We start from the raw sequence: 27,261 nt of genomic DNA, 5'->3' as shown, positions 1-27,261 counted from the left end.
TCGGCTTTTCCATGATAATCTTGGATAGTCATTGGAAGATCACCAATGAGCGGTTCTAAGTTTGCCCCGTGGCTAGCTCGGCTTCAGTTTCTCCACCCTCTGCATCATAATCAAAGTGCATTTGCTTCAAGAATTCCGGATGGATGAAGTTCTTTGCATCTCCGGGGTCAAAGAAGCTAAGGGATTTCAAGCCGTTGACTTTGCCATAAGCTCCACACAATTCATTTCTACAGTCAAGGCGTATGCCATAGATATCAAGGACTAGTCCAATAGCGGGTCTAGCTCTCTTAGTTGGCGGTTTCCCTAGGGATCTTTCTGTTGTGGGAACAGAAGGTTGCTATAAAGAGGTCGTGGCTCGCTTGGGACATGTAGTGAATGTATGCCTTGTTTGAAAACATTCGAAGCATCGGCCTTCTTGTAAAAAAGCTTCTCGTTGAGCTGTGTCAGACGAGGCCTTTGAGGTTGGGTTTCACTAGACTCCCGAGAATTCGTTCGTTGTTACCGAGAGTTTTGGTTGGTGGCCAGAGTTGGTTCTATGGTAAACTCCAAGTTTCCCTTCATCAGTCCGTAGCCGACCGCGGCATGGTCCATAAGTTCTTGCATGGTCGAGACTTGCTTGGATAGACACTATTCGTGCAACGGTGATGGTAGTCCAATGGTGTATCACTCGCACTGGTCCTCCTACCAAGGAAATGAACTTAAAGAAAGGCACCAGAAGGTAGACATCAAGAAACCTTTGGTTATAATCGTCCATGGTCTCTGTGGCAAGCATTTTCAAGTTGAAAAGCATAAATGTTGTCGAATTGCTGTAGGAACTGCAATGATTTCTTCCGATCTTTCATCCCGGAAAAGGTGAAAAATTTGCCTGTCAAGCGGTTATCCTTGAAATCTTTTGGTTGGTTAGGCTCGTGTCCCAGGTATGGATAATAAGGTTAATTATACGGGCTCCAACCATTGTAACCTTGTGGCGGTGGTGGTAGGGGAGGTGGGGCAACGGTGGTGGCAAAGGTGGTTGCATTGGATCAGGTCAGATTGCTGCACCATATTTTGAAGACTCCCTCAATTGGAATAGATGGCTAGGACGGTTGGCGGTTGAAAGCTCTTGTACTTTCTTGTACCAGAGGAGGTACCTCTTGGGGCATCAGGAGGAGGTAACACGTAATTCAGAAACTATTGAAAACTTTGGAGCATCGGGAGATTCTGCTGAGGATGCCACAAAGCTCGTCGAGGAGAAACTGCAATTATTTTGCCGAATCCATGAACGCCATGTCTTGGGTTCCGAATGGCTTATGCCCTGTAAAACAGAGCGATGAAGACGGGAGTGCGCCCGATGCAAGGTTGGGAGTGACTAATAAGTCCGGTGTCGAGACACGGAGATTCTTTAATCAAATTTCTTGTAAACTTTGGAAGTGCCAACTTGCTCTGTCTGCTCTTTGGTGGGACCGGTATGCTTTCAGAAAAGCATACGCCTGAAGCTCTGATACCACTGTCACGGGGATAGGCACCACGTGCCAACGGGAAAGAACAAACTGAAAAACTTTATGCACTTCAAATAACAACTGAACAGAAAGAGATGCACAACACGAGGCGGGAGTGGCGGAGTTCCACCCCAAGAGAGCAATGGCCCCAAACGCTGGCGCCCCTTTCGGTATTTCTTTATACTGCTTGAACTCAGTACAATGCCGGTACTCGCACTTTGCACCTTTAGGAGGAAGAGTGCTAGAGACAGAGCCCTCTGCACATATTTGAAGGCCCTTGGTCAATGAAAAGCAGTTTACATGAAAAGCTTCAACCTCAAAAGCATCTGGTCCCAAAAGATGGCGCCCAAAGCTGTTTACATCCTCCCACGTGGCATTGCCAACACAAATCACGGGCGTCCGTACAGTTGCCATGTCATCATCTTCTATGCAAGAGAGTGTGGTCCTGCATTATTTTAATCTCTTTAGGTCACGTGGGCGTTCGTGCGTGCAAGCATCATGTTGTTTTTTTCTTTTTGCAGGGGTGGATGTAGTGGGTTCCTGAGTGTGGTGTTCTTCTCCCAATGACGGTATTTTGACGGGTTTGGTATTTTGACGGGTTTGACTGTGATAAGAGCTTCCACTCTTGCCTTTGAATCGGCGATCTTTGTCACACTGTTGCTGCTCTTCCTTGGTCATTGTCACTTCCTTGCTGGTGATTGCTATGTTGGCCTTCGACCTCGGCCTTGTTGACTCCCTCTTGTGATGGTGCTTTTTAGCGGCTACTTGGTGGTTGCACCCAGGACACCTTTATATCGTCCATGGTGCTTTGCTGGTGGCTTTTCCTCAATTCTCGCTTGCTTTGTTGGCCTTTGACACCGACCTTGCCGCTCCCTCTTGTGGTGGTGCTTTGTAGCCGCTACCTGGTGGCGATTTCCTTATGGCTGTCGCTGGTGGTTCTTTTTTGGGATGGGCCGTTACAGTGGTAACAGGATTCTGGTCAGCTTCTTATTTCCCATCCTTTACCCTCCTATGCACTGGTTGCTTCTCAACGGATCCTGGATGCTGTCTAGGGATTTTCAGCTGTGCCTGGTTTTCCTCTTCACAGTTGTTTGGAGGTGTCAATCTTTCAAAGTCTTTGGTCGATGCCCTCTCCCTCCTCCTTCAGTAGTTGCAAGGGCACTCCTTGGCGCTCGAAGCTTCTGCCTCTCCCATAGAGAAAGAGGGTTTTGCAAAAGCAACTCCCAGTATGTGTATGAGTCTACGTACTTAATCACTTCCTCACCATAAGTAAAATTTGGTGCTGATGCTCTCACCCACTGCAACTTGGTGTTACATATCATCACCTTGTCTTGCCAAGGTTCACAAACAAATCTTTATCTTGTACATCTGTATCCCGTCTGCGGAGTCAGCAATCAGAGTAATATCTTCCACATAAAACAACATGGGTATCCAAATTTCTTGATAATTGTGCACCTCTATCACCCTATTTATCAATGTAGTCTGATACCTCAGAAATACACTTATTGAAAAGTGTAAGAGATAGCGGACATCTCTAGGATTTGTTACGAGGGATGCGAAATATTGGTTAGCACATGCGGAGCTCTCTGTTGGCATTCACGGGCACTTGATAGACATTTCATGAACGAGGCAGATGATGTCGACAGAGCCATTTCATAGAGTGGTTCTTGTGCCTTATAGCAATGGTTTTAGCATAGCTTTTCCTTCTTGGCCTAGAGAGGATGACTCCAACTTGCAGCTTTATATTTATAAATTAGCGAATTGGCACTAAGCATATTGGGTGGGACATTTCATGGAAAGATATGCACAAGTTTGCAGCCGTAAGTCCAGCATGATAGAGTGCCTTGAGGGGAATTTGGTGGACCGTCTTATATCTCTGTGGAATTATTTTCTGATGGAGATTTGGAGAGCAGAGGAAAGAGTAATTCTTACATACTTGGTTGATGCTTTTGTTTCTCTAATAACTTGGCACGTTTTTGGGTGAAAATAGTGTAATAGCATTTGTTTCTAAGAAATGTCTCTCTTTGTTTCTCTTCCTGATTTAACCAGGTGAAGAAAAGACATGTAGACTATTTGCTTTATGGTGAAAAATATCAAGGCAAGGAAGAACTTCAACATATAATAGAGGAAGGATTTCCGTATTCTCCAATTAAAGGCACATCTAAAGTAGATGTACCTGTTATGCTCTCAAATTCTATAGGATTGGCTGATATATGCAGAGTACAGGTGCACTTAAAAACTAGCCTCTAGACCTTTTCTGAGGCCACCATGCTATATCGACATTCTTAAGCTTGACTTTCTTATGTTCATCTTATTTTGAAGCCTGTTTGTAAAGTTAGAGGATGCATGATTGTAGCATTATATATGCGAATTCAGACACATTATCAAGGTTCTGTATGCCGTGACGCCTCTAATACTAAAGTTTTTCTTTCTTCAGAAGAAATTGAATTAAAGCATATGACCGAGGTTCTCTAGTGGCGAATTTGTGTAAGCCGAAATAATGAAATTGTATGCCAACCATATAGCTGTTTGGACAATGTGAATGTGTACTAACTCAAATTTTCCAATGACGATCTCCCCCCCCCCCCCCCTTCGCACACACTTTTTATTTTTTTGGGTATTGATTGATTTACAAATGGGAAACCTCAAAGTGAGGAAAACCCATCAGAAAGATCAGATACAAAGGGCAGAACACATAAGTGTTCAGTATAGTGAAGGCTCTAAAATCAAACATAGAAGAGCTGTAGGATATCCAGGGATATGTCCCCAATATTAAGGACAGAATGTAAGGATTGCCGAATTGAAATCTTGAACGAAGGAAAGGGAACTGCATCATGCTAATTGAACATTTGAAAATCGCGTTGACGCCACAGAGACCAAATTCTGACCCATGCGAAGAAGACCGCAAATCGTTGAAGGGAAGATGGGAGAATGCCAATAGCCTAGAACCGTTTGTGGAAAACTGCCGAGGGAAAGCTGAGGCGCATACATGCTGATATGGGGTCGAGGAAGGCCCGCATGAAATGACAATTCCAAAGCAGGTGTCTGGCAGTCTCATCAGAGGCTGAACATCTGACACAACAAGAAGAGCTACTGATGTGACGTGCACTAAGGAGAGTTCCAACAGAGAGAACTCCCTCCAAGAAGCACCATAAAAATAGATGCTCCTTCAGAGGCAAATGGCTCTTCCAAATTATAGTAAGAGCCTTTATCCAACATTGATCAGATTTTTGCAAAGACCATATTGCATTACTATTATGTCCCGCTCATAGGAGAGGGGATCTAGCCCAGACACCGCCGGGATGGGCGTCCAGTGTCTGGGCGGGCGTAGTGTGAACCCGGCTAGTGTGGCCGACCATTATTATAAAAGGGAGGCCAAGGCCTCATTTGCAGTTATCGACCCCCACTGGCAGAGTGCCAGTGGTTAGCCCACGAGGTTAGGAGTGCGCGAGGTCACCTCGAGGAGGTGAGGCCGGGTGGTATGGGACGCTCGGTCTTACAGGTGCATGCTTACGTCCTCGGACGCTGGCCCAGCACGGGGGAGCTGCCGGATGGTGGCTATGGTTGGGTGGTTCGTACGACGCGTGTCTGTAGGCGGTCTGTGTAGCCGGGAGATCCATTCTCTTCGTTCGTTTCATGGTATCAGAGCCGGCTTGGCTGCACGAAGGACCGTGTACACACCTACGGATCGGTTTGAGTCGGGGAGCCTCAATATCACGTAATTCTTGGTAATTAATTGCTGAAATTTCTTGTTTTTTCTTCTCGTATGTGTGTTTGCAGATGCAAATTACCGCTCTGTCACTGATTTTTTTAAAACTCAGTAGAAAATTAGAGAACTTTTATTAAATTTGCTGATTTTCGATGAAAATCAGTAAATTCTTCATTAATTGCCTGATTTAAGGGTCAAATCAGCACAAGTACATTATCTTATCATTCTCTGTACCCTTGTTCTGTGCGAAGCACACACACACAGAGAGAGAGAGAGAGAGAGAGAGAGAGAGAGAGAGAGAGAGAGAGAGAGAGGGGGGGGGGGGGGGGGGGGGGGGGGGTAAGCGAGGGGCTGATCGTTCTTCTGATGTGGAGGGAAGAGACAGCGTGGGATTCCAGCATGGAACTAGTGTGGCTTTTCTTTTATATGCTTGTCGCATGTGGGGCACAAGCGTTCACAAGGCCCCCCCCCCCCCCCCATTGTACTCGCGCTCACCCTCTCTCTCCACGCGTGGACAATACCTGTAGCCCTCGCTGATTTTTTTTTAATGCTGGCAGATTTTGGCCTTGCGTTGAGTTTCAATGCCACATTCTTTTAATCAAGTGCACCTTTTTATTAAAGATGCCTAGGTCACTTTGGGAATTTTTAAAATAAGTGTGAAACCTGCTGGTTGATAAAAACTTCTTACAGAGACTGAGAAAGTTTTAGAGAGCTTCACATTTTGGGCTCCCTGCTCCTCTCTTGCCACTCCTCTCTCTCACCCGCTTGCACTCCCGCGCTCCTGCCATCACCTGCTCGCCTTCGGACGCTCACGCCGACGCGTAGAGCTCCTCGAAGCTCAACTTTTCGCCACCGAAAAGTGCAGAAAAGGTTTCAGTTTTGCCTGAAACCTTAGTTTTTCACGAATTTTGCCATGGATTCCTCCAAAACGGATCCGCAGCGTGACGACGTGCCAGGCAACATTCAAATTTTGTTCACGCATGCTCTATACACATGGATTACAAGTACTTTCAGAGCTTTGACTAGGGTGTTACCTGGAAAACGCGAATGTTCAGACGAACAGTCGCTTGGCCTCTCTAGAAGGGGCCGTGCAGGGGTCAGCGTAACCGCGAAACGTTTCAAACCCGAAACGTGGCGTTTCATCCCAAAACGTTTTACCCTAGGCTAAGGCCTTACTGAAAAGTCTGACTGGAACGCCAATTTTGTGTATATATAGAGTTATGTATCGACAAAATAGGTGTTCACAGTGCAGTGAGTAGAGACACATGCTATGTTAACCTTGAAATAACATATACATAATAAATAAATAACTATTTAATGACCAAATTCTCTAAAGGAATTTTTTTATTTCAGGCGTTTCACCTTGCAGGTGAAACATTTCGGCTGTTTCACCCATTTCGGTTGTTTCACCCGTTTCCCGTTTCAGGCTTATGGAGTGAAGAAGGAGGCTTGCTTCGGATGTGGCGAGATGGGTCACCGTATCAAGGATTGCCCCAAGAAGAAGACAAAGAAACTGCAAGGTCGTTCTTCAGTTCGGATTCACGAGATCTCAGGTAACTCTGATATCATTCAAGTTGAAATCCATCATCTAGCGCACAGTTCATGCACTAATTGTACTTTTAGCACCAAAGTGTTTGATAAGCACGATCTTCTCTGTTTTTCCAGAAGATCAATGGTCACGTCGTGACCGTACTCCTTGATAATGGAAGCTCACACAATTTTGTGGATGCAAAATTGGTGTAGAAACTGAGCCTGCGGACGCAGACAATGACCATGAGTATCGCGTGAAGATGGCTCGTGGTGAGGATACGGATGTATGGAATCAGATGGTTCCAGACTTATACATGTATAATCGAAGTTCTAATGATGCAAAAGAATTGGATCACTATGGAAAGTCACTCCACAATAGTACTGGAATGCTCATTGCAAATGGTGTATCTCTATGGCAAGGCACCAATAAATTTACATGTAGAAAGCACAATGGTGATAGCGTGATTGACTATATGTTGTTTTTGGAAGCCACTCTAGAATGCATACAAAGCTTTACACTTGGTGAATGGAATCCGGAATTGGATCATAGGATGTTATGTATTGACCTGAAGTGTGATAAAAGGCCCAAGCATGTAGCCTCCAATCATGATGTGAATCATTTGTACCTACGTCTAGACTTTGAACAAGCACTTATGTATGTTGATATGGTGGACGAAATGTTAAGCATGATAGAGCATTATTAAGAGAGCCTAACATTAGAATGCAAGTGGAAAGTTTTCAAAGAATTAATTTGCTCTTGTGCGAAGGAATGTTTTTTGATGAAACACATGTCTCGCAAAAGGTCTAAGAAGGGTAGCACCAAGAAGAAATGGTTTGACATGGAATGTAGTCAAGCCCAAAAAACACTTGCTAAGATTGGATGCAAGCAAAGAAAGGAAGTTTACTTGGAACGTTTGCACACATACAAAGCACTTGTTCAAAAGACAAGGAGAAGGTGAGAAGTTAAAAAACTTCTTTTAGCGCAAGAAAAAGCACATGCATGTGGCAAGTTTTGGCAAAATTTAAAAGGCAAGCACGTTGAGAGCTTTGGTGACTTGTCGCTCGAGCTAACTGATTACAAAGAGAACCTGGATTTCCACATCATGCGCTTGGACAGAGCAGATGTTATTTTAGGAATTTCATGGTTTTATGATAAACAATACTCATTGTATATAGACTATGTACATCACTCTCTTGTTTTTGTTAAGCAGGACATGCCTCATGTATCTGTGTCGCTTTGTAATCATATTTCTGTAAATAATGGTTTTGTGATACCAGTTGTTACTGCTTTGGAAATGTATAAAGATACAAAGTCTTCTGATGTTGACTTTTATCAATGTGTACATCTGCTTGGTTTGATTCATGAGTGATACTTCTGTCACTGAATCTCGTAAAAATGTTTTATGTTCTTCTGTTGAACTTGGGGATTCCGACGAATCCAACCTTATCCGAGAAATTATGAGTGATTTCAAGGATGCTTTTCTTGATAATCTACCTCTTGGCTTTCCGCTTTCGAGAGAAGTAGATCATGGCATTGAGTTGGTGGCCGGTAGTCAGTCCTTCTCAAAGCAACCCTATCGGTTTAGTAAAACCGAGAGGACGAGATTCAGCGGCAGTTGAAAGATTATCTCGACTGGGGTTTTGTTCGGCCAAGTAAATCCCCGTGGGAAGCGCCAGTGTTAGTTTCTCGAAAGAAGGATAACACTATGCGCTTCTGCGTAGATTACAAGGTATTGAATAAGCTTGCTGTCAAGAATAAGTATCCGCTTCCGCGCATGGATGATTTGATAGATCGGCTCCATGGAGCGTCGTATTTTACAAAGATAGACCTGCGATCAAGCTATCATCAGATACGGATCAAACTAGAAGATGTTCCCAAGACAGGCTTCCATACGCGCTATGGTCACTACGAGTTTTTGGTCTTACCTTTTGGTTTGACCAATGCTCCCGCTGCGTTTCAACAGATGATGAATGTTTTGCTGAGACCGTTTCTAGGCAACTTCGTTGTTGTATTTCTTGATGACATCTTGATCTACAGCCGAAGTTTGTCTGAGTACTTAGCGCATATACGCGCTGTTCTCGAAGTACTGAGAACTGAGAAACTTTATGCCAAGGCTTCTTAGTGTGAATCCTTCAAGGAAGAGCTTTTGTATTTGGGTCACATCATTACTCGCGATGGAATTCGTGTTGACCTTGAAAAGTTGGATAAAGTGCGAAATTGGCCCATTCTGAAGAATGTGCGCCAAGTAAAGTCCTTTTTAGGCTTTACATGATTCTTTCGCAAATTTATCAAGGATTACTCTAAAGTTGTTGCTCTGCTTACGCAACTTTTAAAAGGAGGGGTGAAAGGGCCGAAGACTTTGGGTCTTCACCGTAAAGGTAATTCCCCTGTTGTTTGGAATGAGCGTCTCAACGAGAGCTTTCAGACACTAAAGCACTTGGTGAATACTGCGCCAATATTGCTCAGTGTGGATCCTAGCAAACCGTTTGTGGTTAAAACGGATGCTAGTGATTATGTCATTGGTGTGGAACTATACCAGGATGGACGTCCTGTTGCGTTTGAAAGTAAGACACTTTTTGACACTGAGATGCGTTATCCAACGTATGAGAAGGAGCTTTACGTCATAGTCAACGCCTTGAGAAAATGGCGGCACTATTTGTACGGCTCTACGTTTGTTGCATGGACAGATCATCACTCCTTGCGCTATGTCTGTGATCAGGGTGATCTCAGAGTCTGGAAGGCTAGATGGATTGAGCTTATGCAAGAGTTTGACTTTGAGATCCGTTATAGAAAAGGATCCAACAATCGAGTTGTCTATGCACTCAGCAGGATTCCTGAGGTTAACGCCTTGTCTATGGCTGAAATCTCGACAGATATCTCTCTCTCCGAGGGCTATGTTGTTCCGATAGCTAGTTTGGCAAGATATGGAATGAGGTCGGAGCGGGGCATGACTCGTGTACAGGCTTGGGTGGTCCGGAGGCCCAAGTGAGTCGTGCCGGAGAGACGAGGCAGCGACAATATTCCATTAGAGGTTGACTATTGTTCAGAAATGGAAAAGTATGCGTGCCCGAAATCGATGAGGTTCGACAAAGGATTTTGTTTGAATGCCACAATGTTCCTAGTGCTGGGCACCTAGGCATCCAGAGAAATTTGGCTTTGGTCAAGCGATATTTCTATTGGCCAAGGATGCACTCTTACACAGAGAGCTATGTGAAGATATGCGCTCAGTGTTAGGTCAATAAGGCAGAGCGCCTTAGGAAAGCTGGCCTGCTACATTCATTGGAAATCCCAGATGCCAAGTGGCAGAGTATTTCCATGGACTTCATCGTTGGTTTGCCAATTACTAGTCGGGGGAATGACGCCATTTGGGTTGTGGTCGATAGACTCACAAAAATGGCGAAGTTTATACCAGCCAAGTCGACAGTAAAAAGCCACGAGTTGGCGGTCTTATTTGTCGACCAGCTTTACAAGCTGTATGGTCTGCCAGAGGATATCGTCAGTGATCGAGATACTAAGTTTGCTGGCCGATTTTGGCGAGATGTGTTTGCTCATCTTTAGACGAAGTTGAGTATGTCGTCTTCTGATCATGCTGAGTCCGATGGACAAATTGAGAGGATGAACCAAACGTTAGAGAACATGTTGAGAGCCTAATGTCTCTCAGAGGCAGTCTGATTGGAAAAGGTATCTTCCACAATTAGAATTTTCCTATAATAGCAAGCAATTTGCTAATGGATTTAGCCTGTTCATGTTGATGTATGGATTTGAGCCTAAATCCCTAATTGCTATTGGCCTAGAAAAAGTCAAGGAACGCCAAGCTCGTGATTTTTTGTATGACATGCAAGAAATGCTGGAATTGGCTAAGGATAGTATAGGAACGGCTCGTGATCGAGTCACTACTTATGCTAATCAAAAGAGATCTCCCAAGACTCTAGATGTGGGACAATGGGTCTATGTGAAGATACCCAAGGATTCCAAGACTATGTGAACGGGAAAGCATTATAAGCTTTCAGCTAGATATTGTGGTCTATTCTTGGTCACAAAGAAGATTGGCCAAGTTGCCCATAAACTGGCTCTTCCTTCGGATGTTAGTGTACATCCAGTGTTTCATGTCAGCCGCCTTAGAGTAAAATTGGGTGAAGCCGACGTTGTTGTGCCTATCGAGGAAAATGTATGGCAAGATATGCAAACCGAGTATATTCCTCGAGAACCAGAGGCAGTTTTAGATTATCGTACCTGTTATTCGTGCCAAAAGGCTTATGACTAGTACTTAATTAAATGGAAGGGTCAATTTGAAAGGTTTGCTACTTGAGAACCAGTTAGAGCTTTGAAAGATTAGTATCCCCACTTCATTGATGAGGACATTAATGGTTCTTAAGGGGGGAAGTATGTTATGTCCCGCTCATAGGAGAGGGGATCTAGCCCAGACGCCGTCACGATGGGCGTCCAGTGTTCGGGCGGGCGTAGTGTGAACTCGACTAGTGTGGCCGGCCATTATTATAAAAGGGAGGCCAAGGCCTCATTTGCAGTTATCGACCCCCATTGGCAGAGTGCCAGTGGTTAGCCCGCGAGGCTAGGAGTGCGCGAGGTCACCTCGAGGAGGAGAGGCCGGGTGGTATGGGCCGCTTGGTCTTACAGGTGCACGCCTACGTCCTCAGACGCTGGCCCCAGCATGGGGGAGTTGCCGGATGGTGGCTATGGTCGGGTCGTGTCTATAGGCGGGGTCCGTGTAACCGGGAGATCCATTCTCTTCGTTCGTTTCGATTACAATGGTCAGCTAGCCAAGACTCGTGTAGGAGAGAAGCATAAATGTTGCTGGCAGAAATGGCAACAAAAGGTGTGTCCCCTAAAGTCCAATCCTACGTATGGCATCCATTGGCTAGTGGTGGAATGGGTAGGAAAACAGCTAGTATGTCCTCAAGCACGCTCCAAATTTGAGGATAAGTATATTCCTAGACGTGTCAACCACATCATCCACCATGCGTATGCCTCAGTAAGAAAGGAAGTATGCTTGGTGTGGCGACTGGTTGGGAAGAGTAAGAGAGAATGCCCTACTCCAGTGAGTGCTTTCCAAGCGTAGCAAATTTACATTTGGTTGTTTTTGTGCCATGCCAAGAAAGATGAGCCTTAATGGCTTTCCAAGCAACGAGTAAACTAGAGGCAACCGAGCAACCAGGAATGTGACCAACCATCTTGCCAAACACAATCTCCTTGAGGGACGTCTACAAGTGTCCAAAGGCGGAAGTGGTAACTGTCAAAGTCGACGATGCGGAAGCGTAGAGAGAGAGAGAGAGAGAGAGAGAGAGAGAGAGAGAGAGAGAGAGAGAGAGAGAGAGAGAGAGAGAGAGAGAGAGAGAGACCCAACCATCGGAAAAAAGTAAAGACGACATGATTTGCTTGATCGGTCCTGTCGCTACCAAAAAGCCATTGTCGTGATGATAAAGATTGCCTAATTACCACCTTTCAAATAGAAGAGATAAAACTCCATATTTGGCAAGCCACAGAACATCGAATAAATTTGTGTTGGCTTGTTTCTTGGCAAGTTAGGCTGAAAGGTTTCTTCGCTTTAAGTTAGATGCCAGAGGTAAGCCTCTTACCATAACTTGCCAAAGAAACATTTTTTGTTGAAAAAGAAATTGAGAATGCCAAGCACCAAGAAGAATCCTCTTCCACCAAGACGCCCTTTTTCTTTTTCTCCAGACTTTGTTTGCAGCATCAGCAAGCCAACCTTTTCTGTTGTACTAGACAGTGGTATACATCATTAGCTGAGGCTTTTCTTGATCATATGTGCTTATGCAAGATCCAATCATCCCAAGCATGTGCCGAATCAAGAGAATGAAGTTGTCTCAATACTTGGAGCTGTTCTTGCAATTGTGTCCAAAGAAATTGATCGCCACTAGGGAGGCGAAAGTGACTGCGTGCATGATGAAAAGTTAGCATTTGAAGCTGTCCAGGAATCAATGTATCAGATAGCCTTGCTACACCCAATCTGGCCATGTGATTAAAGTGACGTCTACAAGAGGACATCTGTGGCCAAGAAATAACACAAGAAGTTGCTAAAACCTCACTAATAAGAGAATTTGCATCTCGAAGAGAATTTGGAGATTTCCATGTATTATATTTGAGCACTTCCAGGACATAACCAAATGATGCAAAGTGAGTGAGGTTGCTATACGCATTGATTGTGAGGCATTCAAAATATCCCACCAAGAAGCATTTATGCGTGTCTTGTCATGTGCAATGCGAGCATCCTCAATAAGTGCAACTGCCATACTAATCCATGGTTGAGCATCATTGCACATTGCTTGAAAAAGGGTCCATGTACGTGCAATAAGATGCAACCAAACATCCAATAATGCTGCCCCACCTAGACATTTTGTACGTGTGACATACTCCTAAGATATCCAAGACATGAAAGTTGTCAAAGCTTTTTGAGACCAAGGCAATAGAGGCAAAAAGAAGGAAAGCATGGAGAGCATTATTACTTGAGCATTTTCAATCTTACATGGAATGGCCATGCTTGAGATTTCCAATAAACAAACTTATCCCCGATACGGCCTAAAACTTAATCAAGTAATTGCTTATTGGAAACATTGACTCCAATAGGATATCACAAGTGACAAAAGTTAGTACCCCTTCGTACAACACAACCACACTAGCCAAGTTGTTCTGAATCTCTCTCTGTGCAACTGATAAGAGAAGATTTTTGTGCTTTAATATGTAGACCAGATGCTTAGGCAAACAAAGACCATGCAGACATAGCACGATCAACATTATGTCTTTTAGACTTTAAAAACATGAAGGAGTTATCAGCCAATGCTTGCCCAATTAATTGATTTCTTGTAGGGAGAGAGAGCCCAACTATCTCCCCATTCTTAGCGAAGTGTGTAAGAAGTGAAAGCATGGGATGAGTGACCAAGGCAAAGAACAGAGGACTCAATGGACAACCTTGTCGCAAAGAATGAAAGCGAAAGAGATTTTGTGACTTCACCATTGATGAACACATAGGACTTAGAGCCATCATTGGTTGTATGAACTAATTGCGACATTCTTTTACCAAAACCCATACATTGCATCAATTCCGTCACAAAGGCCAGCTAACATGATCAAATGCTTTCTCTAGATCCAATTGTATCATGATCACCTCTTGTTTGGTTGCATGTGCATATTCTAACCCCCTCCGGGCCCGCCTCTCTCTCTCTCTCTCTTTATGTTCCAAAGTCACACATGGATGTAACCTTTTGGTCTCATAGGTCATTTTGGCCTTTTAAAGACGTTAACATAACATTTCATTTCATTTCTCTCTCTCTCTCTCTCTCTCTCTCTCTCTCTCTCTCACACACACACACACACACACACACACACACACACATTTTTTTGTAAATCAATTTGATTTAACTATATGTGGGAAACCTCAAAGAGAGGAAAACCCACCGAAAAGATGTACAAGGAAAGGAACACAACAGTGTTTGGCTGTATAAAATATCTAAAAGCATTCATAAGAAAGCTGATGTATCTCTGCTGTGATATCACCAACTTCCAAGGCAAACCGCAAAGACTGCCGAAGGGAAATCTTGAAGAAAGGTAGGGGATCTGTATGAATGCGATGGAACATATAGCCATTACGTTGTCGCCACAGGCTCCAGTATGCCCAAAACCTGACCCACATGAAGAAGGCTGCAAAGCACTGCAATGCCGGCGAGAAGATACCAAAAATCCAAAACCGCTTATGGAAGACCGTCGTGGGAAAACGTAGAAGCATACACGTAGAAACCTGACGAAGGAATTCTCGAGTGACACAGCAATCCCACAAGAGGTGACAAACATCCTCCTCGGCAGATAAGCAACATACACATGATGAAGGGCGGATACGGCGCATCCTAAGAAAGGTACCCACTGGGAGCACACCAAGTAAACACCGCCAAAGAAACAAACGCTCTTTCAACGGTAAACGGCTTTCCCATATTGCAGATATAATCCTGCGCCACCAAATATCTGATTTATGCATGTGCTAAATAGCGTTGCAATGATCAGCAATCCATGGACGAGGCAGAAGAAGAGCATATGCCCGACTAGCAGAAATATCTTGAAATGGCATTTCCCCAAGCTTCCAGTCAGACATCCGATCACCATCAGCCAAAGGTGAAACTGGCAAGAAGCCTGTCAACATTTGCTGTAATTCTCTCCAAAACTGGCGATAGTGCATGCCCAATCCAAAGCGGCGAGCGACAAATGGACTCGAAAGTGAAACCAGCTGCATCCACCACATCCTCAACCACTCGAATGCCACTGCAGGAGAGGAAATACGCCTGGCGAGGCGAGCGGTCGACCAAAGTAAGAGAAAAAGCCCGACTCCAATGATGGCTCTCCGCACGAAGTGAGTTTTCTTCCCTCCGAGCATTCCATGAGAGATGAATCGTAACGTGTTTCCATGCAGAAAGCAAGGTGGAAGAAAGTGGGCATCTAGGAATACGACCATCCATCTTACCAAATACTGCCTCCCACATGGATGATTGCCAGTGACCAAATGAGGATGTAAGAGTCCAAGGCTGAGATTGTTGCACAAGTGTAGGCAAAAGCATAGCCTTCCTAGCAATGACATGTCTACGCAAGTCCAAAATATTCAAACCACCAAAGCGCTTTGGTGTACAAAGTTTTGCCATCGATATCAAGCGCAAACCTTTTTTGTGAGCACGCGTTTGCCCCAAATGAGACAAAATGGCCGACATGAGAGAGTCAAGACAATGGTGGGGCCAATGCAATAATGGCAAAAAGAACTGAACATATGCCATGGGGATACTCTGAACAATTCGCAGGCGAACACGTAGCGGCTAGGTAGAAAGCTTCCAATAATGCAATTTAACATTCAGGCGATTCATAACCCAATCCACTTTTTGCGTGAGTAACATTCCATTCAATTGGATAACCCAAATGCCTAGTGATTACATTTGGAACAACAATCTCTCCTGGCCACAACAGAGCATGCCAATCACAAGAACGAAGCGGCAGAAGCTTTGATTTACGGAAATTGACTTTAAGACCAGCCGCAAGCGCAAACAATTCCAAAGCGTTCATAATCTCTTGAACATCGTTTTGCTGATTGCGGGGCATAAATAGCGAGTCATCTGCATAAGCCTGCCGCAAGCGCAAACAATTCCAAAGCGTTCATAATCTCTTGAACATCGTTTTGCTGATTGCGGGGCATAAATAGCGAGTCATCTGCATAAGCCTGCCCAATAAAAGTATGACCCGATGGTAGTAGCAAACCATGAAGACACTGCGCAGAGGTCAAGTGATCAAGATACATCAACAAAGGATGAGAAGCAATTGCATACAACAAAGCACTAATAGGGCAACCTTGCCTAACCGAACAACCAAACGGCCACGATTCTGTCAATTCCCCGTCCAGGATTCCCGAAGACGTACTACAATCATACAAGACATAAACCACATTGGCCAACTTAGGACCAAGTCCTAGACATCTCATTGTGGCAGCAATGAAGTCCCAGTGCAGAGTGTCAAAGGCCTTTTCAATATCAACTTGCATGCTTAGCATATTCCATGCCAATCATAAGATTGGCCAAATTGTCCATGATTTGACGACGAGGAATGAAACCATACTGAGCCTAATGAAGTCCTGTAAACAAATAGTCCTTGATGCGGTGGACCAACATTTTAGCCAAAATCTTGTATATCACCGGCATCAAAGTTATGGGCCGCCAATGAGAGAATTGCTCGCAAAGCGCTTGCTTGGGCAACAACTTAAGTAAGCCCTCTTTCCATGAAATTGGTAGATCCTGTTTTTCCCATACCACATTTATCATGAAGATCAGGGGTTGTTTAAGAGCATCCCAAACTGAGAGGAAAAATTCCACAGTAAGTCCGTCCCAACCAAGAGATCTCCATCGGCCCAATGCAAGCAAGGCACCATGCTATTCGGCGACAGAGAAAGGATCCTCAAGGCATTGTGCCTCCTGCGAAGACAGGATCGGACGAACATAAGAAAGCAACAATTCACGCGCTCGACAAGCTATCGAAGAAGGCTGAGATGGAGCAGCAAACACCTTACGGTAATGTGAAACCATAACCTCAGCCCCCGCTTCGAAGAAGTCCAAGCACCCGAGGGAAGCATAACCCGTTTAATGGACTGTGAGACTCTCGAATGATACAAATGCTTAAAAAATTTCTTCGAAGCACAACCTTTATCCATAAAGGTCTGTTGTCGTGCACGCGTCTGCCACTTAGCAAGCTTCCTCTTATCATTTTGTTGAATACACACTTTAGCTTCACATAACTCCGTCATCTCAGAGTCAGACAATGGACGGAAATCAGTCAACTGTTGTAATCGTTGACTAACCTGTTTCGCATCACCGACATTCTCCCAAATAGGCTGCATATACTGTCTACATAGTCAGAAATCACAGTTTGTACTCTCATGACAAAACGATACCAAGCAGCATCCAAATCAATATGCATTTGAGCCAATAGCGGAGGAATAATATCGGCAACCATGTGACAAAAAGCTTCATGAGTAAGATAGGCATTATTAACATGCAACAAACGTTTCCTGTGAAGAGGCCGATCACAAAGAGACTGTCCAAAATATGACGACAGCAAAAGAGGATAATGATTCGATAACTGCAGAGCATAATCTATCCTCATGTCACGTACAAATTCTTCATACTGTTGCCCATTAAGCAAATACCAACGATCTAATCGTGCTCTGTAAGAGGAATGAGCAGCATGCTGAAAGGTAAAACCAGAGGCATCAGGATGCAAAGAACGCCATATATCAAATCATTTGAGCAGAGGCAACAAGAAGATCCCAGTTATGTTTCTCCACAAGCAGCATATGCGAATTTCCTGTGGTGCTGTCAAGCAAATCAGGAGTATTATTGAAATCTCCACACATAAATGCATTCGATGTCCATGGGTGAGACGAGATTTCTCGCCACAAAGCAGCTCTTTGCCCAGAGGCCGTATATGCATAGGTACCTCCAAAGTCATAAACTCGACCATTCAACAAACACTGTACCCCACCGACCATGCGGATCATTGTATAACAGAACAGGCCGAAGCTCATGTCGAATCAGCATCAATACACCAGAGAAATCTTGCGAGTGAGCATACGCAATCCAATATCCGGCAAAATAGGAACATTGACCAACAAACTTGTGCTGATTGTGCTCTTGCATATACAACTATGTCTGTCCTACATGTATGTACATAGTGCTAGGTCAGCCGCCATTTGTCCAGGTTGCATAACCCACGCACATTGTACGAGATGCATTTAATATGACTTTGCATTGGAAACATATATACACAAAGCAACAAGTATCAAAATCAAGTGGAGGTGCCCATAGACACGTCTCCATCCACTGCATCCGTACGAGGACCCATCCTCTGAGTGAGGGCAGGAAACGTGTCCACAGTGTTCACATGCGATGTGGAAGCCTCACCAAGAAGTACATCTTTGTCAGTGCATCGCTTTGTCCCATGCATCAATCAGCGCGCGATTGTCATTGCATGGAAGTTGCTTAAACGATGCATTCTTGTTAGCATTAACAGAAGGAACATAATTACGAGTAGAAAGTGGCGTGCGAATCTTCAATGCTTTTTTCGGCACCACCCATGTATTGACATCAGCAGGTCCAACATTTTTGCCTTTAGCAGCAGTCCCATTCCCAAGATCAGTAACTTGCTGTACCTTGCCTTTCCCTTTGTCCACATTTTAAGCCACTTTAGCAGTAGAAACTCCACTTTGCTTGGCTTCACTTGTGGGTTTTCCAGTAGGGATAGAGGTGGACAAAAAAACAGCAGAGGGAGGGGGTTGCAAGACCGGCTCTGGACATTCGGATTGCATATGACCAAATTTGCCGCATCGAAAACATGAATTTGCAAATTTTCCCCATTTAAGTTTAAAGGGGCGCTTGCCTACCCATGGATCACCTGAGTCAACCATAATTCCATCAGGGGTAATCTTGTCCGTGTCCCATAGAATACAAAACCTGTTGGTATTTGCATCCAATTTTGGAGGACAGATAACCTTTCCAAGCTGCGCAACCAACAACGGCAGGAAATAACTCCACGTGCGAGGGAAATCAACAATTTCCACCCACACCGGGCATTTGTGACGAATAAGACTTTGGTAGTCTTTAGTGAGTGCCCACAGGAGAACATGTGTCATCTGCGTATTAAAAAAGAGGGGAGACATCTCAAGCAAAAGATTTCGAGCTTCTATATCTGCGAGCAAAACTTCATAAAATCCGCGTGCCCCAAAGTAGACACCACGGACAGCTTGTCGCTTAAGGAGAAAATCGACCCATTGGCCGACATCTTGCGCAGTAGGCATTTTCCCCGAGAAAAACAGAATAACTGCATTCATAGCGTACTGCGCAACTGGGTCCATGAGGTCCTGTACCGGAATGCGCACCTCAAGAGCAGGCACTTGACCATTCTATGCCTGTCGAGCCTCCTCAAAGTCCTCATACAAGCATGCCTTGATCTCAGAAGCTGCCTCCGACGTGGGTTCCATCGCTTTCCGACGCTTAAAGACGCACAATGAGTCAAACATAAATTAAAAGAAACCCCTTCTTCAAACAAAACCGATTGGCGAGAAAATTCTGCAATTTACTGTGGAGAAAACCTTGCAAATAACATACGAACCACAGCTATGTACAAAATTCACCGAAAGCAACAACCAAAACCCATAGCAATATACATCTGCTGAATTCTGCCCAAAGAAATGGAGCTTGACTCAGACTCTAACCTGTATACAAACTGCTCTGCCAGTCCTGCACAGCGATACCACAGCTTGGCGTGCAAAACCTTCTGCACTGTCACTGACAGGCGTACTGGGCAATACTGCACTTCTCAGCGGCGACGACGAGCAGGAGGGCGCGTTGCTTACTACTTACTACTGAATACTGCTGCTGTGTGCAGGGAATTCACGCGACAGGAGAGCTCCATGTGCTGTCTCACACGACATCGCCTTCAGAGTCTGCACACAAACACACACGCACACGCGTGCGCGCACACAGTCACACACCCCTGCTGGCGCCCCCCCCCCCAACCCCCCACCCCCCCCCCCCCCCCACCCCCCCCCCCCCACCTCCCCCCCCCCCCCCCCACCCCCCCCCCCCCCCCCCCCCCCCCCCCCCCCCCCCACCCCCCCCCCCCCCCCCCCCCCCCCCCCACCCCCCCCCCCCCACACACACAACACCACACACACACACACACACACACACATACACACACGATCATGCACTGACCGATGCGAGCCATCTCCAGATTCTGATACACATATATATACCACTTTGTATTTGTCTCTAATATAACCCACCCCCCCCCCCCCCCCCCCCCCCCCCCCCCCCCCCCCCCCCACACACACACACACACACACACACACACACCGTGCCCTCTCTCTCTCTCTCTCTTTCTCTCTCTCTCTATGTTCCAGAGTCACATGGATGTAACCTTTTGGTCTCATAGGTCATTTTGGCCTTTTGAAAACGTGAACATAACATTTCATTTCATCTCTCTCTCTCTCTCTCTCTCTCTCTCTCTCTCTCTCTCTCTCTCTCTCCACACGATCATGCACTGACCGATGCGAGCCATCTCCGGATTCTGATACACATATATCCACCACTTTGTATTTGTTCTCTAAGATACACACCCACCTTTTGTATATGTACCCCTCACGCTCTTGATACCCACCCTTTACAACTCTAGTTAGTTTCTTTCTTTTTATTCAGACCTTGAACTAGATTTACCATGACGTAATGTATTAGATTCACGATGATGTAATTCATTGGTCTCATAGGTCAGTTTTGCCTTTAGAAGACGTTAATACAACGTGTCATTTCATTTCATTTATCTCTCTCTCTCTCTCTCTCACACACACACACACACACACACACACGCTTCTTTTTTTTGTAAATCTGCTTTGATTAATTTACAAGTGGGAAACCTCAAAGCGAGGAAAACCCACGAAAAGAAAGGGATACAAAACACGGAGCACTATGAGGCTCCGAAGGCTAGAAACAGTCAAAATAAATCCTGTAGGTTTCAAGAGTGATGTCTCCAGCGTCATAGGCAAAATGCAGTGCTTGACCAAGAGATAATTTGAAATAGGGAAAGGGGTCAACAAGAGTGCCCTGGAACATTAAGGAGTTCCTATGATGCCAGATGGCCCACATAGTCCAAAATCTGACCCAGGTGAAGAACACCGCAAACTGAGATTGCTGTGACCGAAGCACTCCAAAAAGCCAAAATCGTCTGTGAAAAGAGCCAAAAGGAAAACACAGCCGAAGAGCAGTCGACACTTGCCGAATGAAGGCTCTGGAGTGACGACAACACCACAATAAGTGTGGCACGGTCTCGTCAGCTTCAAGGCATCTGGGGCAGCGGGAAGGCGCAATATGCTGAGCATGCAACACACTGCCAACAGGTAGAGCTCCCACCAAGCACCGCCACAAAAAAACACGTTCCTTCAAACGCAAATGACTCTGCCAAACGCGAGACAATGTGTGTTTCCACCACAAGGATGACTCGGAAAGCGACCATAGCTGATTACCCCGATGCACAATCCATACATCAGACTGAAGAATGGCATAGACACTGGCAACTGAGATGCAGTCCAATCTAGTAGTAGCCAGATTCCAATCAGAGAAGCGAGAGTCTTCATCCAGAGGAGGAATGGGCGAATGAGCAGCAAGCATGTTTTGAATCTCCCGCCAGAGAGGAGAATAGTGAAGACCCGACCGAAAGCGGGAGACGACATCAACGAAAGAAAGAACATAACCCGAGTCATCAACCACCTGATGCACCTAACAGATTCCTTTTTGGGAAAGAAAATACGCTTGGCGAGGAGACCGTTGAACCAAAGTCGAAGCAAAAACCCTGCTCCAATGCAGACTCTCCAAGCGAAGAGAGTTACCCCCAAAGGATTGTCGACCATCCCAAGCCAAATGCGAAGTTACAACCTTCGAATCAATGATTAGAGAAGAAGTAAAGGGACATCCAGGAATGCGTCCTTCAAGCTTCCCAAAAACAACATCCCAATAAGTCAGTTGCCAATGACCAAAAGAAGGGGTGACAATGTGCGCACATAAATGTGTGACCATGAGAGCCCAGGGTTGCTACTGCTCCACCAAAACTGACAACAACATAGCTTTCCGAGCCAGAAGATGACGTCTCAAGTCCAAAATATTCAACCCTCCAAGCCGCTTGGGAGAACATAGCTTGTCCATAGATAGAAGCCGAATGCCCCTCTTGGTAGACGAGGTCCGCCAAAAATGTTCTAAAATATTGGACATGAGAGACTGCAAGCACAACCGAGGCCAAGATAACAAAGGCAAGTAAAATTGCACATAAGCCACAAGGATGCATTGGACAATCCTGAGACGCACATGAAGTGGCCACGTGGACAATTTCCAATAATTCAACTTGGAATGTAGACGTTGGAGCACCCAATCCGTTTTCTTCATAGCCGATACATTCCAACCCAGCGGATAACCCAAATGGCGAACCAGAACATGGGGAGGAACAATCTCCCCAGGCCACAATATCTTATGCCAGTCACACTCTTTCAGAGGCAATAGCTTGGATTTGCAAAAGTTAACTTTGAGACCTGCTGCCAATCCAAACAAGTGAAGAGTATGCATAATCTGTTGTACATCATCATAGTTATTACGAGGCATGAACAAAGAGTCATCCGCATAAGCAACTGTCGACTAGAAGGTAAAGTAAGGCCATGCAGCCTACCAGTGGAGGTCAAGGAATCCAAATACATAAACAAGGGATGAGTAGCGATCGCATAAAGCAAAGCACTCAGAGGGCAGCCCTGCCGTACCGACCGTCCCAAAGGCCAAGATTCTGTGAGAGAACCATCCAGCAAGCTTGCAGAAGTACTGTTTGCATACAAGAAAAAGCATGACACGGGATAGCCTAGGCCCAAAGCCCAAATGTCGCATGGTATCCTCAATGTAATCCCAAAGAACAGTATCAAATGCCTTTTCAATGTCAAACCTGCATGACTAATACATCTTGTCTAGTATATTTTGCATGTTCCATACCAATAATGACATTTGCGAGGTTATCAGTAATTTGACGTCGCGGAATGAAGCCGTATTGAGATTGATGCAAGCCTTCATGCAGAAAGCATTTGAGTCGGTTAGCAAGCATTTTTGCCATTAATTTATATACCACAGGCATAAGTGTAATAGGCCGCCAATGTGAAAATTCTTCACACAATGCATGCTTAGGGATTAGCTTGAGCAAACCTTCTTTCCAAGAGGAGGGTAATTCCTATTGTTCCCAAGCTGTATTCATCATGAATAATAAAGGCAACTTCAAATAATCCCAGAAAGACAAGAAGAATTCCACAGAGAGACCATCCCAACCAGGAGCTCTCCATCGACCTAAATCAAGCAAGCTGGCATACAATTCCGACTCAGTGAAAACAGGTTCCAAGTCTTGAGCCTGCCGCAACGAGAGAATGGAAGTAACATGTGATAGAAATATGTGACGCGCTTGGCGAGCTTCTCTCATGGGAGAAGAAGGGGCCTCAAAAATCTTGCCATAATGAGAGCGTAGGGCTAGTGCAAGCTCTCGGAAAGTGGAGGTCCACTCCCCTGACGGTAATTTAACTCTCCGTATAGCTTGAGACTGCCTCGAGTGATGCAAATACTGAAAGAATTGTTTACAAGCACATGCTTTATCTGCAAAAGCCTGTTGACGAGCTCGAGTCTGCCATTTGGCCAATTTCCTGTCATCATTGTGCTGTAATATTGCACGAGCAGAAAACAACTCAGTCATTTGAGCATCAGTAAGAGAAGAATGATTAGCCAAGTGCATTAATCGGCTACAAGCATCCTTTGCCTGGTTAACCTGTTCCCTTAATTGTGACAATAATCCCTGCCATAATCCTGTATAACTGATTAAACACGCATAACAAAACGAAACCATGCTATGTCCATGTCAACATACATCTGGGAGAGCAAAGGCGGGATGATATTCACAATCATAGTGCGAAAAGGCTCATGCTTGAGATAAGCAGTATTGACATGCAGAAGTCTTTTCTTGGGTAGGTGATCATTGACATCAAAAGAGCCAAAACGAAGTTTCAAGCATATGGGAAAATGATCCGAGAGACACATAGCATAATCAATCCTCATCTCGCATACAAAGTCATCATATTGTTGCATGTGAAAAAGTTACCAGCGATCCAGCCGAGCGCGATACATGGATTGAGCATTGTGCTGAAAAGTAAAGCCTGGATCAGTTGCATGCAAAAAGGGCCACAAATCAAGCCTGTAGCAGGGCTACAATGTCACTTCACAGGACAGACAGTTAGACAGTTGGTTACAGTTGGTCTGGTTCACACTGGATAGACCCTTTGGGCTGGGGAGTGACACGTGGTAAGGTACAGACGGTGGTCTAGTTGACATCGTGGCCAGGTCACCACCACCACTCAGTTTGGAGATAGACTTAGCTGACTGGACATTTATGAGCCGTTGGTGGCTCTTTATGATTGTACATGTGAGTAGTAGTGAAACCGGCCCGAAGGGCGGTAGGCGTTGGCTTTCACCCGAAATTCTTTACTTTATACACACACACAGAGCACTTTGCAAAGAGAACCTGCGACGGGAGTTAACACTTGAATACACACACGGCTCGGAAGCTAGAATGCTCCGAGCAGACGCCGACAACCTGTAGGCCCCAAAATTGGCGCCCCTTACGGTATTTCTTTATTCTTTAGGAGGATAAATTACAAGGTAAGGTCCTGGGAATCCTTCACGTGTATCCACCTAGATACCATTTGATTTGGCCAAATTTCGGTAGCATAACAGCCCCAAAACTTGCGCGAAACCAATTCCCATGCTGGAACTCACTTGCACTGTCGAATACCCTCTGATTCCTGTCCAAAAACAGTAAATTCAGCATGCTGTATTTATTGGTTTTTGCCCTGTTTTCAGCCCCAAACAGTCCCCTAACTGTCCTCTGCCAGTGGGGCACGATTCCCAATGGTCCTGGCGTCCGTATGTCTGAAAAACAGTGAATTTACAGCGCATACACAGCGCTAATTTTGCACCTGTACGGTGAGGTTATGACCCTCACCAGTGCCTGCTTTGGAGCAGCAGTTAGCTACCCCTGTTCCTGCTCAAGGAGGCTCTTGCCTCAGCACAAAAGCATGAACCCACACAACTGTACATCAGTCAAATGAGTAGCCCTCTTGTGGGGCATCACATAACTGCACGTAGGGGAGAGAGAGAGCAGTGTGTAGTGTGCAGGGCATCACTCCTAGCACCACACTGTACATGAGAGGGAAAGGAAGCACTCCATAGCTCTTAACCTGTGACAGATTGCATAATGAGGACTTCCCAGCTTAAAAATTCAGCGCCCATTTTTCTGGAAGAGGCAAGTGCATGAGAATTTGCCACTTGGCGCATTTTCAAGCATTTTCCCGTTTCGGGTTCGCCGCTTAAAAATATCCCAACCGACGCCTCAGTTGACTTCGCGGCAGAGTTATAAAATGTTCCCCTAGTCATACAAGAGGTAATGACGCGAACACATTTCACGGCCCAAAATAGCAGTTCCCTAAATTTTAGGAGATGCTTCCGTTGGGCTCCCACTGGTCTTCTGACCATCTATCCTCATTGGGACCGCATCCAAATGTGCAATGTGGCCCAACTGTCGGATACTTTTTGTTGGTAGTCCCACCTTGACTTTACGCCTTAATTGAGTTCACTTCCTAGTATCCACCAACTTGCTAAGTGCGACGGGGGGACCTATATGATCTTGCTCTGAGCCTAGACATCCTCTTACCATACGAATTCCAGTGCCGACCACTTCCCGTCTGCGGGTGAATCTACCGTTCACATTGGCCATACAATGTCCGACCGTTTGCTACTTCAAAAAGAGGATCTCAAAACAAATAAAATAAACCCCATTGGAAAGAAACCAACAACCAAGGTTAGCAGTTGCCACATCTCTGTGACATGGTTAATAACTGCCACGTCCTCGTGACATACCCCCCTCTTGAAATCGCAAACGTCCTCGACTGCATACCATAAATACACGCCACTGATGATCTTGTGCTATTAACACTCTTTTATCATCGCATGTATCCGCAAGAAAGGTCGTAACATACATAGATACAAATGACTTAATGAGGCCTTCATACTTTTGCCATTTCCATCTATGGTACTGAATTCATATGTACATTTGATGTACTAGCTCTATCATTACCCCTCCTTTGCACACGTTGGGTTGGGGCATAAGTAGTCTGTAACCCAAAGTCTTCAAGGTAAAGCTGCAATACATTTGGTGACTCTCACAGTTCATGCTCTTCCATCCACTTTGCATCTATAGGCGGATAGTTCTTGAACTTCACCAAATAGCGTCTTGCAACTTGTCCTTTAACTTTTCTGTCCTTATGTGCCAAAACTTGCTCAGGTACCAGGATCTCATCAAGTTCCTCAACTTCTGGCTGATCCTCAACTGGCATATCTTCTGGCACATCACCCACGAAGGGTCTTAGAAGACTCACGTGAAACGCATTATGAATCTTCCACGCATCAGGCAGTTTCAGCCTGTAAGCCACATCGCTGATCTTGTCAATCACTTGAAAAGGCCCATAGTAACGCATGCTGAGCTTAGGAAACAGCCGTTCCTTGCCCTTCATCTTCTTTAACCTTGCCTTTTCGAACCTTAGCAGAACCCAATCACCAGGTGATAACAACAATTCACGACGGTGACGATCAACAGCCTTTTTCTGCTTTGCCTGAGTCTTCTCCAAGGCAACTTTAATTTTCTTATACATCTCATCCATGTTCTCAACATTTTCGATCTGCCTCAAAGATCTTGTCCTTTGTATGCAAAATGGGAGGAGCCTTTTTGCCGCCTTCAACAATTTTAAAAGGTGCTTTGCCAGTAGACGAATGCACCGTATTATTGTACGCATACTCAAGCATAGGCAAATACTGTTCCCACTTGCCCTTATTATCTGACACATAGCATTTCAGCAGATCTAAGACAGTAGAATTGGCCTCTTCTGACTGTCCATCAGTTTGTGGATGAAACGAAGACGAGAACTTGAGCGTAGTACCCATGTTCTCAAACAATCCTCTCCGGAACAAACTTGTCATGCGAGGATCACGATCACTGATAATCGATTGTGGCATACCATGGTACTTAAATACATTGTACATGAACAAGCGTGCCATCTGATCAGATTTTATCTTCTTCCTGACAGGGATAAATTGGGCCTGCTTGCTGAACCTGCAGATAATGGTCCATATACCATCATTCCCTGTTGGCGTTCTTGGAAGATCAAAGATAAAGTCCATAGCAATGCTTTCCCATGGCTTATCCGGAATCGGCAGTGGTTGTAACAACCCTGGTGCCTTTTGCCTGTCAAACTTGACCTTTTGGGAAACTATGCATGCTCGCACAAAGGTATCCACATCTCTCCTCAAGGTAGGCCAATAGAAGAATGTCTCTACCGCCTTAACTGTTGCATCAATGCCACGATGCCCTGCATA

The 27,261-nt window shown here is 45.1% G+C and overlaps 1 protein-coding gene across 1 annotated transcript in view; it reads left to right on the top strand.

The window, feature by feature from the left end:
- The window catches only part of LOC147435253 (uncharacterized), a 179,350-nt gene that overhangs the window by 47,675 nt on the left and 104,414 nt on the right, over positions 1-27,261 (top strand). The window contains exon 7 of the mRNA XM_086487709.1: positions 6,614-6,740. Coding sequence (XP_086343835.1) covers positions 6,614-6,740 — 127 coding nt within the window. The remainder of the gene's footprint in view (positions 1-6,613; positions 6,741-27,261) is intronic.

The sequence above is a fragment of the Adiantum capillus-veneris genome, chromosome 18 (genome assembly GCF_014529385.1).
Source record: "Adiantum capillus-veneris isolate H3 chromosome 18, ASM1452938v2, whole genome shotgun sequence".
Lineage (NCBI taxonomy): Eukaryota > Viridiplantae > Streptophyta > Polypodiopsida > Polypodiales > Pteridaceae > Adiantum > Adiantum capillus-veneris.
This window is presented reverse-complemented; position numbering and strand designations above follow the sequence as displayed.